This window comes from Condylostylus longicornis, unplaced genomic scaffold, assembly GCF_029603195.1.
Source record: "Condylostylus longicornis isolate FDR11 unplaced genomic scaffold, ASM2960319v2 ptg000013l, whole genome shotgun sequence".
Lineage (NCBI taxonomy): Eukaryota > Metazoa > Arthropoda > Insecta > Diptera > Dolichopodidae > Condylostylus > Condylostylus longicornis.
This window is the reverse complement of record NW_026577982.1, coordinates 3,020,988-3,035,712: the sequence shown is the minus strand read 5'-3', so window position 1 is coordinate 3,035,712 and position 14,725 is coordinate 3,020,988. Positions and strand designations below refer to the sequence as shown.

Below are 14,725 nucleotides of genomic sequence, written 5' to 3'. Positions count from 1 at the left end.
ATTCTCTAATGAAATGAATTGTTCATTACAATGTTTAGAAGCTTCAAAATTTTTGACTCTATGGGGTTTGATATCGGTCACATTATATCTAGATCATCTGTTCTATTGGCGACAGATGAATTAGTTGCATTTTTTAATTCCCGCCATTTAATTTGTTAAAGGTAAATCTATTTTCATTTTATATATTATAATTATAACATACTCTTATTTAAAAAATACTCTAATTTTATAATTCTTTAAGTGTTATATTATAAATAAAAAATATTTAATTTGGTTGTTAAGGAGTATAAACCTTGAACCTTCAATGCTAAATATTGTTTTTATTATGTTTTCTAAATAGTTTTAAAAATTAATTTGGTTTGATTTGAATTGAAGCATTGTTATGTCACATAAATAGGTAAACAATTTCGCGAACTATAATATTTGAACAACTGACTGTAAAAGTATTTTTCATAATATTTGAAAATAAATATGCACAAAATTTTTAAGTATAATAGATATAAAATTTATAATAAAAACAGTAGGTACGCATTAAGGAGAATTATTGATAATAAATTTTTTTGATTATCACTTTTATTAATCCTATGGGTAAATTTTAGGAAGGTTTGTAAAAAATTTTGAAAAGACTTTCAATTTTTCAAAGGACTGGTTTATACGAGTTGCCACTACATAAACTAGTTTTGGATATTCGGTGAATTTAAAAAGTGGCCACTTTCGTTAATTTTCAGAAAAAACGAAAAAGCAGCTACTCCTCACTATGTTTTTCTGAATTTCAAAAAAAATGTTCTTTGCGCGAAAGCTAACATAATAAAAAGAAATAGATAAGTGTAAAATTACGCTTTTCTGTAAGATTGAAAAGAAATAAACTTTTTTTAACTAATGAATTTTCTTAATAATTTTTTGTGGTTTTAAAATTTGAAGATTTGAGCAATTCTTAAATTTTACTATAAACATGATAAATTCGTCTTTGCATTATTTTTGCTTTTATATGATAAAGTATTTCATATAATTCTCAAACAAAATTATTAGATGGCACATCAATCTCAAAAATTTTAAAATGTGGACTCTTTTAATTTTTGATTTCATGCTGCTCAATTACTCGTATAAGATGAAGAGCAGTATTGAACTCTTTTAAAACCCCGTTCTTAATATTAGTATATTATCCTGATAGTATTGTGAAGCACTTAGTAAAATAATCTGCATTTAATTTATAATAATTATTTAATTAAATATTATATGAGCCAAAATTTAAAATAAATAATAATAGAAGAAAAAAATAAACATTTATGAATGTTTATTTAACATTAATTATTTTGCCAGCCTGAATGCGATATAAATGATCAAGCTGTTAGTATGCCATCGAACAAATAAATTTTATCGTATATATCAAACTATTGTATTTGTTTCTAATGCTAACACTAATTTTTGTTTATATAATTGTAGTTGATCCTGGCATATTAGGATAAGAATTGTATTAACCCAATTCATAAGTTCAGAAGTTTCCTCAGAAAATAATAAAATTTGTGAATAAAATGTTTTTTTTTTAATATAGCATGCACTTAATTGCGACAAACAAGGTAAAAGTGAAATATTTACTATTTTCAAAATGTAGTACATTCAAAACAATTTTAAATAATCAAATAATAATTTTAAAGTGTAATTACTCTCCTCCCCATACCAAACTATAGATTCGCAAAGTCATGAAAATACAAACATTTCAGGAGTTATTTCTTCCCAAAGTTCTAAACAAGTTTTTCAGGAGTTATTTCTTCTCTCCTTAAAAAAAAAAATACAAACAAGTCTCCGAATCGCTCACCCAAATGAGACCCTTATCTTAAAAAGATTATTCGTTAATTTTCGTAGTAATTATTTCCCGAGTTATAGTCTCTCAAAGTTTGCAAAGTGCCAATTTTCGATTTTTTTTCTGTTTGACAAAATAAATTTGTAAATGGAAAATGGTAACAGCCTTTTATCGCAAAATACAAACCAATGTTCCTTAATTAATCGGGGAAAAAAAGTCAATCCTTAGGTTAATATATGTATATATATAAATTTTTTAAAACTATTGCACTAAATTTTCTCCCAAAATTTAACTAATAACTAATAAGACAATTATTTGAATCTATTTATCTTTTTTGTAGTTTAAATAGAAGAAATAAAAAGGAGAAATTAAATACACAAGTTCTCAACATAAATTGTTAAAAAGAAATATGCCAATTTATGAAGCAGAGGGTTGGAAGTTTGTAATGGCTCGCAAATAATTAAAATTCACAAACCATCTTTCACTATGAACTTATTGAGTAAAATTTTTGTATTTAATGCGAGATTTATATTCTTTTTATACATACATTGTAAGAGAACCTCGTATTTAAACTATTATTAATATAAATCCAATGCCTCAAAACCAGTGTTAGAGTATAAAATTTATTTGGTTTTATACAAATATAAAACTAAATCAAGTTTACGATATAACAGCAATTCTTGGTATTATGAGCGAAAAACGAAATTATGAATTTCATATATAAAACTTATTTTTATGATTGTGTTAAAAAAATGGCATCAAATTAAGTTTTGTATAAAAGTTAGACGATTTAGTAAATTTAATTATTTTACTGTTGGAATTATTTGTGTTAAGAGGTGAAAATGAAGGCGACAACTATTTCGACAGTTTTCTTCATAATTTTTAATTGTAATTATTTATTTTTTTTATTTAATTTAAGTTCATTTTTCTATTAAAATGAATTTTATTACATTTATAAATCCATTAACCTCAATGGATTTACATTCACTTAAATTAACGTATTAAGCGTGATCATGAGAAGAAGGTTTAGAAAATAGAAAATCATTAAGCCATACATTTAAATTTAAATTTATTAATAAAATTTATATATTAAAAAATCTTAATATTTGTACAGGGCAGACTATTCAAGCAGCACTTATAAATCCGACACTTCTTCCCGTAGTCAATTCAATTATTGGTACGCAATATCCTGATCCTTGGACAAATGTACGAGTATACTTTTATTACGGGTAAAATCGTTTTTATACTATAGACGAATAATAATTATTTTCCCTGTATTTACTAATTTTTTTTAACAAATGTATAGTGAAGGAAACTTACAAAACACATCATATCAATTAAAGGATGCAAATCAACTTTTAAGTCATCCAGTTTTTGATATTAATAAAATCACAACATTCTACGTTCATGGTTATAATGAAAATCAAAATAGGGAAAGTATACAAGCTATGAGAAATGCATACAGTTATCAACCAAATCACAATTTAGTTTGTTTAGACTATAGTATATATGTTGCAGAAACAATTATAACAGATTATGTTAAAGCGTTTCAAGTTGTACCCTATGTAAGTTTAAAAATTATGTAAAAAATTTAGAAAGTTTTCATTATCATCTTATTTATAAAAGAATTTTTTTTCCAAAATTTTAGTTGGCTCCTTATGTTGGAGAAGCATTGTTAAATCTTTTTACAAGCGGGTTACCTTTATCAAGCTTTCATTTAGTCGGCCATTCTTTAGGAGGACAATTGTCAGGTTATATAGGACGTGAAATAATTGAACAAAGTAGTGGTTCACTTATATTACCAAGGTAAATTGTAATTTTAGTCTAAAAAATTCTAAATAATTTTAAAATTTCTTTTCGATCAAGAATATCTGCTTTAGATCCAGCATTTCCAGGTTATTATGTTTTGCCAATAGTTATTGATCAATTAGGACCGACTGATGCCGTATTTGTTGATGTTATCCATACGGATGCAGGGTAAGTTTTCCGGTTGTTAAACGAATAAACGAAAAAAATCAAAATAGGAATATTTGTTATGTAATTAAAGTATTTATGGGGCTCCATTTCCGACTGGAACTGTAGATTTTTGGCCAAATGGCGGACATGGAGTACAACCTGGATGTCCAGTACCCAGACCTTTATTAGTTGGAGGAGATGATGGTATGTTGTCAATATTTTATAATTAAAAAATTTTTGGTTTAAATTTTTTTCTAATTTTTTTATTAAGATTTCTGCAGTCATCATAGATCATGGAGATTTTGGGCTGAAAGTGTTGCAAATTTATACCTAGAAAAATTTATTGCAGAAGAGGCAGATTCATACCTGGATTATAAGTTAGGTCTCTGTGAAGGTCAAACAGAAGTGATGGGGCTATATGTTTCATTGGAGTAAGTATTATAAATTTGAATTTATTTTTTTCGGAATTTAAAATAAAAAAAAATTAATTTTAACAGTGCTTCAGGGAATTACTACTTGGATACGAATGCTAGCCCACCGTATGCTCAAGGTTAAAACTTAAAGGACATAAAGGCCTTGATCATGGAACCGTTAATAAAGAGATGAATATAATAAAATAAATTTGAATGAAACCGTGGAAATTAGATATTTTTAAATAAAATCAAAAATAATTATGGCATCATTTTAAATTACTTCATAAATAAATTTTAGACGTTCATTTTAACAGTACATTGCAAGAAATATTAAAATTTTAATCTAAACCTCTGTTTAAATACAAAATAAAAACTAAGCTTAATATTGGCTTTACATTTGCTTCGTAATTTGAAAAATGAGAGCTAATTACAGTGTCTAAACCATTATTCTTGCTATAAGCGATCAGAAGCACTTAATAATAGCAACAAAGATCAAATTTAATTACAAGTTAAAGTAATCATTAAATTAAGGTAATTCCTACAGATCTTAAAAAATATTCCTTTTAATTTTTTTTTAAATTTTAATGGAAGGAACATAATTTGAAAATAAATTTGGCTCAAATATTAATTTAGCCTCAATTTGTAGCAAAATATTTTATACATTCAATTAACATAATGCTAAAATGAATTCTATTGCTAAATTTAAATGCTTAAAGCAGCTTTTCAATAAACACGGGATTTCCCGTAAAAATAAATTTTTTGTTCCACTTTAACTATAACTTATAAAATAATAATATGTAGTTAATACTTACAAATAATATAGCTACTGAATAACTCATTACGAATGATGGAAATTTAACTTTCCAAAAAGGCACATGCGGTTCTAAAACTTTATGAACAACATTAAATTTTGTAGCTGCATTTTTTGAATTTTGTATTTTGGCAAGATATTGTGGTCTTGGGTGTTCAACTTGATCTGAAAAATCTGTTAAACCCCAACGATGTATTAAACTAGCTGAATATCGTTTCCATAATTCTAAATATAAGGCAGCTAAAATTATATTTGATAGAAAAGAAGAAAAATTAATTAAATTAAGTTTTCAGACAAATAATATATACATAAAATATGAGAAAAATTACTAAAGAAAAATTAAAACGAAATATTGTTATATAATTACCCCAAAAGGACATAAACAGCGCAAACATTAACGTTAAACCATTATCAAATAAATAATTGAATTTTGATGATGTACAGGTTTCTTTTAATAACCAATAGTCACATTTAACATCACATTGTGGGCACATAATGATTGTATTATTCTCATTACATATATCATTACTGAACAAAACAAAAACACAATAATTAAGAATTAAAATAAAAAAAATTAAAGATATTTAAAAACAATGAAAAGATAAAAAAAAAAAGTAACATTTAAAATTTTTTAACAAAATTATGTATTTTACGGAAATTCAAAAATGTCAAAAATTTTTGCATACAAGTGAAGTGATCTCGCATTGAAGCGATTGAGTCGATGTAAAAATTGTGATATTTTCTTGATGCCAATACAAAATTGACGTTTTTGGCATATTTTTTTTAGATTTTCAAAACAAGAATTAATTTTTAAGTTTTAAGCTTTTAGAGCTCAATACACAAAATGACAAAGGCACTATTTATGCCAATTGGTATAATGTTTATTAAAATTAACGCATTAGATGCAATTATGATGCCAAAAATGTTTTTTTCTAACATTTTAATATGACTTAAAATCAATTTTGAATTTTTAACTGTTATACCATGCGAATATCACTGCATTTTTAAATTTCCTTTTCATTAAAATAATTTCTAATTAGAGTTATAGTTTAAAACTTTTACAATTTTTATTAAATATGTATATAAATTTTTCTTAATTTTAATTATAATCTAAAAATTTATAAAATGTTCAACAGGTTTTGCTACAATTATAATTTAGAATTCTTTTTTTTGTTACAAATAAAACATTAAGAACTAAAATAAAATGGATATTGTTATAGTGTTCTACTTACAAATTTTGTAATTTTATAAGGCATATAATTTAAGAGGAGGGAATTTAGATTGCATTTTTATTAATTTGCTATATAATATGTTTATTACTTAGTTTGGTTTAAAACAACACAGTAATTATATTTAATTTTAGAATAATATAAAAGTTGAAAAGTTCAAGTTGTAATTGAAAATATAAGAAAGTATTATAAATTATTTATAAGTGAAAATAATATAGAAACTTTTCCTAACATGCAATAAAATTTATAAAAATTATAGAAATAACCCTCCCTCAGTTCATATATGTACCTACATTTCTTCAAATATATGAGCACTTATATATAAGTACCTATGTGCACATTATAAATTTTTTTTCTTTTTTAAATAATTATTTTTAAATAATTACCTGAGCTTATCAGATGATAATGTTGCTAAACCATATAAAAAACATATAATACCGACTACAGAAGCTGGAATTAACATATGTGTATAAAAACCTAACCAAGCAAAATATAAGGCAATTTTCGGTCCAAAATATTCTTTAATATAATCTAATGGTTGATGCCTAAAAAAACAGACGATTTAAATTTTTTATAATTAAAAACTAATAAGATTATCCAAATTTTTACTTTATCCATTTTTTAAGTGAAGCCCATTCTGTTAACAAAAGATATCGTTGACTTCCAAATGTATAACCATCACCCTAAAAATTTAAGATAAAAATGACCATAATTTAAAAAAAAATGTACATAGATATGTATATTTTATTTAAAATTCATTTTTATTGGCTTACATCATGTAAAGGAAATGCATTCTCATAAACTTTATCTTGTAAAAGTTTTTCTATTCCTATAAGATTTTGTGTTTTTGCCGTATTAATACCAAATTCATCATCATTTATAAAACGTTGTCGTTCCAATATAAAATTAATAACAACAATTCTTACAGTTGAATCAAAAAAATCTTGGTTATCTGAATCAAATCTAAATATAAAAAAATCGAGGTAAAAATTAGGAAAAATTTATTTTTAACATAATACCTATGTACATATTTATTAAACAAGTAAGCTAATAATTCTGTAATTATAGGATTTAATATTGATTTAACTTTCTATAAAAAGTTTGTATTTCAGGGAATAAATCCTTAAGAAATTTGAAATAATCCTGCTGTACAATTTTGAAAATCAAATCACAAAATTTATTGTTTACCTAAAATCATTTTTAAATGTAAAATAATTTTACGTAACATTTCAATAAAGAAACTTAGTCAGTAGCGCCAACTAGGAAAACTATCAAATTTTATAAACAAAATTTTAATATCATATTATTAAACCCTTGATTCAGTTTTAACATTCGTTAATTGTAAATTTATTTAGTCTTTGTGATAATTTACATTCCGAATCAATTTAATTTATATTTGAAAGTAATCTTTGTTAATAAAATCAACACCTTCATCTATCAATTATTATGACTGGCTAGTTAAATGTTTCTGTGCGTTTGTAAAATCTTCTTTTGGCTTCGAACAATTAAAGAGGTTAAACATCGATTATACATTATGTACTTAATATAAAACAAAAATATAAAATTACAATATATTATTAACTTACAAATATTCATAATTTCTAGAATAATCAAAATGTAATTTATAATCTCTTGGTGGAAATTTTTCTGGATCTAATTTAACAAATTGAAAAGGTCGACCAAAAAATGATTTCATTTCTTGCATTAATTGAAATTCTGGTACATTGCACATATCTTGTTCGCGCAACTAAAAAATAAAATAATTTTTTTTTGTAAATTTTATTAAGTAGCCGAAATATGCAAAAAAAAACCTTTTTAATTGGCATCTTAATTTTTAATATTTCACAGTAACGTTTTAGAACATCTAATGGTGCATGAATTTTAACAAAGTGAATTTTTTGAGTTTTTTCCCGTTCTAATTGTAATCCTTCTTTTTCTAAATTCTGTTCAAATGTTTGCCTTTTAACATGGTTTTGTGGATTTGGATCATCACCCCTATATGCCAATACAAAATCAACAGATCTTTCACCATCTTGAAATCGACGCCACGTCTACAAAAAAGAAAATAAAAAAAGTTAATTTAAAATTGTATAAAAATTATAAAATTATTTGTTAAGAATATTTTGAAACTCAATTAAAAAAAAATTCAAATGAAAATGATTGACAATGACATGAAGAAATTAAAAATTGTTTGAATTATTTTTTAACTCAATTGTTTCCAATGTGCCGATTTGAATACCATTTTTTCTTCAATGTTTAAGTTTTTGTTATTTCTATTAAAAAAATGCAAAAAATTTTATGAAAATGAAACGTTTGGTGTACAAATTTATTAAAAAATACGAGTACAATAAATTGAAAATTTTAATAGCACTAATCTTTTGAAGAAATTTGCGTTTTACGATTTGTGCACCTGCATTTCTTGAATGTAATTATTTCCTATTTTGTGTTTTAAATATGAACTTTTATAAGTATAAATTATGGAATAGTTTTGATGTATAATCGAAATTTATATTTGAAAGCAAATTCCCTTAAAAACTTTTTAAATTTTTTAAGGGAATCTTGTGTCATTTTTATTAGACCTTCCTAATAAATTGTGGTTAACCTTGTGCGACTGAAATTAAAAGTGGGAACCAAATTATAATTGAGTAGAACATATTACAATTTTTCATCATTTTTCGATCAGAAACAACAATTACAATTACATATATTGTTAAATAAAGTGCACGAAATCAATTTGAAACTATAACAAGCACTTGTTTAAAAAAGTTATAAAAAAATAAAGGAAGGAACAAATGTTTCATACATACAGGCAATTTATTATAATTTGCATGTTGTTTTATTCGTTGTATTTGTCAATTCATCACGAATTTCTATAAATTTTGACAATCGCAATATTATAATAACACTCAACAATATTTCATATTAAAATAACAAACATAATAAAATAATAGAAAAAACAATCTGATGTGATCAGCATATACTCGAGCATATATAGTAAATTTTTCGATTCTGATATACGTAAGAGTTGCTTGAAAGCGACTATAAATATTCGTTGCTATACTTCTCATTTTAGGAGATTCAATTTTAGAGCTCTTTCATGCGGGAGAAGTTCGTTTTTTTAAGTAATTCATTCAAAAATTTGGAAATACCGGAGTGCACAAGCGAACAGAGCGACATCTGCAGAAAAATAATTGTTTTAATTTTTTTTTAACGTAAACAAGTAAACAGAAATCTTTCTGTCGGAAATTAGATATGTGAAATTTTACTTCGGTCACAATACCACCCTTATAACCTGCTTTTTAATCGATAAATATTGTAATATTTTATTGTAGCACAGAGAATATAAGTACTATAAAGAACGCGCCTTTATACACTTACAAAGAAATATTTATATTAAGAAAAACGAAATCTAAAATTATAAAAAAGTTATTTTTTTTATGAAGTATTACATAACCCATCTTCCTTTTCAATTACAAATTCAAAGAAGAACGATTGGAGTCGAGATCCTAACGACAATGTTAGAAACTGTCGTGTGCACAGTCAATTTTTTTTTTTTTTTGCTTTTTTTAATGAATAATAAATATTTGTATATAAAATGGAATACAAGAAAAAAAAATTATTCTTTTATTCATTCCGTGCCAAAATTAATGATTGACTTTTTCTTTTAATAGAAAATTTTGTGGCGTACAGACTTAAAAAAGCATATAGAAAAATTTTCATTCATATTATTTTTTAATAGTTTTTTTTTTTTTGCTTCTTTACTTTTATGAGATTTTATAGGAGTAAATATCATTAAACTCTTTGACACAATAAAATTGTCATTACTATATAAAAAACTATACAAATACAACCTGAGATACGTAAAAGCTTTTATACGTAAACTATAACCAAATACGAAAACTATTTCATTTAACAGACACCAGAGAAAATTTTAAATAATCTTCATAAAAAAATATATACTTTAACATTATAGACATATAATGGGGCAACACTAACTTTAATCAAAAATTTTATTTTTACTTTCGTGTGTTCGTTCTTATAAAAGAGTTGAGTATTTTTCCCTGAGAAATTACAAAATTGTCTGAATGAATGTGCATTACGTTGAAAATAACAATTATCTACAATTAAGTAATTTTTTAACTGAAATTCAAAAAAAAAAAAAACTAAAATGATTTTCAATTGCGTTGGCAACGTCTATATAAGGCGATTATTTCTGACGATTGGTCACGACGCTTTGGCATTCATAGCTAACGTCAACACCAAGTATTGACAGACTATTGCAAATGTTCGTTTACGCAAATTTGTTGCTCAATTAGGATTCTATGCATCAATCTTTCCTACGGCCAAATAAATTAAAAATGTTAATGCAATAGTAACAACCCTTGAGTAGACCATCTAAGTATTTTGGCACAATTTTTTATTATTTTCTTTTTTTTTACCGTGCAAAGACAAAAAGGAAGACCTTTAAAGGGTAAGAGTGTTTTAATAATTTTTCAAATTTCCTTTTTCTTCTCTTTATTCCTTCCGTTTGCTCTTTTTTTATAATCATCACTTAATTTACAGTTAGTTGAAGTATTTCTTAATAAGTGACACTTGCTTGCCAAACTCAACAAAAAATAATTAGACTATATAGAGAAATTACGAAATTTACAAAAAACAGAAGAAAAGTTCGAAAGAATGTCTAAAAACAAAAAAGGCGAAAACTATAATAGTTTGAAAGTTTGCCAACAATTTTTGTTTAATTTTTATTATTTTTTTTTTCTCTTTTTTTTTTGAAATGATTTACAACATTTGGCAAAGTTTTTTTTTTTACTCAATATACTTTTGTTTCAAGTTTATATAAAAATTTACTATAAATAAGACTAAATAATGTGTCGGCTGGCCTAAAAGAGTGAAAGAAAATTATATTTATTTATTTATAAAATAAAAAAAAAGAAAATTCTTCGATTGTTATAAAATATCAGAGACAAATGATTTAAGCACCTAGACAGACGGCGATTATACATGCATACAAATACAAAATGTTGTCAATTTGAAATGTTTATGTGTTACAAAATGTTTCAATGAAAATTATTATTTGTTTAAGAATTTTATAAATTTTGTTTTTAATATGAAAATGAATTAAAACAACTGAGAAAAATATTTTAATCTCAAGTGAAAAGCAACCTACAATATTGTTAGAGTTGTGAAGTATTTATTTTTGTCTTATTGCAACATTAGATTTTTTTTATTAAGAAACAATGACAACAATATTGACCTTTCTTTAGCACATTTTAGAATAGCACATTGTACAATATAATAAAATTGAACTATGTTAGAATTTATAACATCAATTTAAGAAATTTACAAAACGGTTAAATGAAATGTGGTATATTAAAAATTTTTTCAATAATTACAGCAATAAATTGCAATTTTTATATAGAAGAATACTTAAGTTTATCTGAATCAATCAAATTTAGCGATAAAAATCAATCAAATTTAGCGATAATTTGGATATTTTAATGTAGAAACATTATAACAGCTTGTGTGTAATTATGTAAAAATAAATTTTAATAATAATGAATAATGATATTTAATGTGAATTATCTGTCATGATTAACGCGAATATACGCGATAATTAATAAAATATTTTATAAATAATTATGAATTATAATAAGTATTTTAATATTAAAAATTATTTTTTGGTTAGAAAGTCACACTTTTATAAGAACAAAATAAAATTATTACGAAAATTAAGTAAGTACTACCGTTATTTTCTCTTGAATTGTGTTTGTGTCAAATAATATTAATTAATTTGCTTTTTTATTCGGCAATAAAAATAAATTATTGTTTTATAACATCATAAATTTGTTTTTAAAAAATTATTATTTTTGGAAACTGCGGCTGTACTATATATATATATATGGTATATATATATATTTATATATATTATCTATATAGGTATTCACTTAATATTTACAAACACATTCATATATATAGTAAAATAATGAAATATTTACAAGAACTTTAGAAATTTTCCGACTACAGAGAAAAAATTTATAGTATATTTTTTAATTTGAAATAAAAATTAAAGTGCGAACATAATGTATAGAATCAAGAGTGAAAACTAGGAAAAATTTACTTTAATTTTGAAATATTATATTAAAACATTTGAGTACATAGGACAATTTTTGCAAATTATGAGTGAAATTACAAAATTTTATATTAGTTCATTATAAAATTTCGATTAAAATTTAACAAAGGTTTAATGGGAATTGATCTTATTATTATTCTTAATTAAATATCCATATATTATACACGTTTTATGCTTAGGTTAACGAAATCTTGCTACATAATTAATTATTCTCATGTTTTATTAACATTTAAATAAATTCTTAATATTGTTTTTTTTTTTTTATTTTATTTAATTATGTCTATAAATTGACATGTGTATAACAATTTTTAATATAACTCACAAATAGGAAATTATTTAAAAAAATATATATAAATTAGTTTGTATAAAACAAAAACTATACAAGTAAGATTAGAAAATGTAATTAAAAATGTTATAAAGCTCATTATTATTCCCAAAACGTTATGAGGGTTTGAATTATATTAATGTAAATAATATTCACACATTCACACTTGTAAGTTGTAAAAGTATTTGAATATTAAAAGACCTACATATATGGATGAAAAGCATATCACAGGAATAGAGCGAGAAAACAAATAGAGCAAATAATTAAAATATACGAGTATTTCGTTAAACATATTGCAATCGTTAAAATTATTACAAAAATATGGTCTATGATATGACACGGAAATTTTTGGAAACTATTTATACAAAAAAATTTTTATAACTTAAAACTTGAATGAAACTTTGTTACTCTCTTTATATATTTTCAATAGACTTATAATTAAAAATTTTCGAAGCTCTTCGAATAATGAATGTCTAATGAACCAAAGTGTGTGACTTATCTTCGATTATATAGGAATGCAAGATCAACTACAAATTTGATCACAAACAATTCTCAAAAATATTAAACAAATTTATGGTGTTCATCAAGACATTTGGTATTGCGGTTGACTCAGAAGACAAGGGTTGCCATCTTAATTTTTATACTTTCAAAAAGTCAGTATAAATTTCTTTTAATATATAATAATATAAGACCAGAACTATTAAAAGTCGCATAATGATTTTAATAAAAAAATTTTTAAATCAACCTGTAAAAATAATATTATCCTATTATGTGGGTGTTTATAATGTAATAATATTTTTATTATAATTATACAGATATCAAATTAGTTTGCATAGCACTTAAATTTGAAAATTCATCACTTCAAAAGGATAAGAATGAAAATAATAAAAATTAGAAAACAAGGAAATTATTTTGAAAAACTTTCCTCTTGTTGGACAAGATAAGTAAACTAATTAGAGAAATTATTTTTTATATTTTATTTTATTATATTAAAGCCCCTTCTGAAAATAGATTATTTTTTTTTATATAAAATTTAGTTAAACTTAGTCATATTATAAATAAAATATAATATAAAATTGGACTTGTGAAAAAATGTGATACTATGAACTTACTAGTAATTGCTTTACATTTTACAATTTGTACTATTGGAAGGATCAAAAAATATAAATAGATTTACTAAATTTAAATAGTATAAAAATAACTTAAGTTGAATTCAAATAATATTAATTTTAATTCGAATCAAATTGTATTTCGAGATCTGAGCCCTGTAATACCACATAGAGCCTCTGGAGTTTAAGAAAAATATTGAAATAAGGTAATTAATTTATTTCACAATTGCCTTTGAATTTTGCTAGCAATTTTTTATATTTGCTTTCAGTTTTTTATTTCTTAATTTTTCTAGTAAATTTGCAGTTTAAAAGGTTGCTTTCCATGTTTTATAAGTAGCAAAATTCGCCCCGGACCATTACTCAAAAAATAAAGGTTTAAGTATATAAAAAATAAATTTGTATGTGAACGAAGTATTTAATTTTTAATTGCTATAAAATATTCTTAATAATATCCTTGAGACTTAAAACTAAAGAAGAAATTCAATGCATTTTATTTTATTTTTTAAATGGCATGTTTTTCCATACTATTTTCTTATCCTTTTGTTTTATTATCCTGTTCAGTTTTTCCTTTTTTTTTTTGTTATTTCATAAATAACTTATGTTTCATGTTTTTTTCTTTTTTTAATTATTTAAGACTTTTCAAAATTTTTTATTTTTGTTTGCATTAAAATAAAATGTACACAATAAGAGTGTAAAATAAAGAAGAAAAGAGAAAGAGAGAGAAAAAAGTAAAAGAATTATTAAGTTTTATTTAGGTCAAACACCTTTTCAATGTTCACCTGTATAATATGAATAGAAGAACAAAAATAAATAAATAAAAAAAAACATGAATAAAAATTGAATTTATTTTTTTTATCTTTGCTCTTTTGCCTCTCGCCTCTCTTCTCTCCTTGTAATAAATTTCTATTCCATTCACTCATTATACAAATATAACTTTCACTATCATGT

General features: G+C 23.6%; 1 protein-coding gene across 6 annotated transcripts in view; it reads right to left on the bottom strand.

The window, feature by feature from the left end:
* LOC129605307 (anoctamin-5) overlaps positions 1-14,725 on the bottom strand; it is a 93,559-nt gene that overhangs the window by 2,801 nt on the left and 76,033 nt on the right. For all 6 annotated transcript variants that reach the window (XM_055514983.1, XM_055514982.1, XM_055514985.1 and 3 more), the window contains 7 exons: positions 8,022-8,261; positions 7,797-7,957; positions 6,984-7,173; positions 6,820-6,893; positions 6,597-6,755; positions 5,349-5,509; positions 4,983-5,221 (listed from right to left, as the gene is read on the bottom strand). In XM_055514983.1, coding sequence (XP_055370958.1) covers positions 4,983-5,221; positions 5,349-5,509; positions 6,597-6,755; positions 6,820-6,893; positions 6,984-7,173; positions 7,797-7,957; positions 8,022-8,261 — 1,224 coding nt within the window. The remainder of the gene's footprint in view (positions 1-4,982; positions 5,222-5,348; positions 5,510-6,596; positions 6,756-6,819; positions 6,894-6,983; positions 7,174-7,796; positions 7,958-8,021; positions 8,262-14,725) is intronic.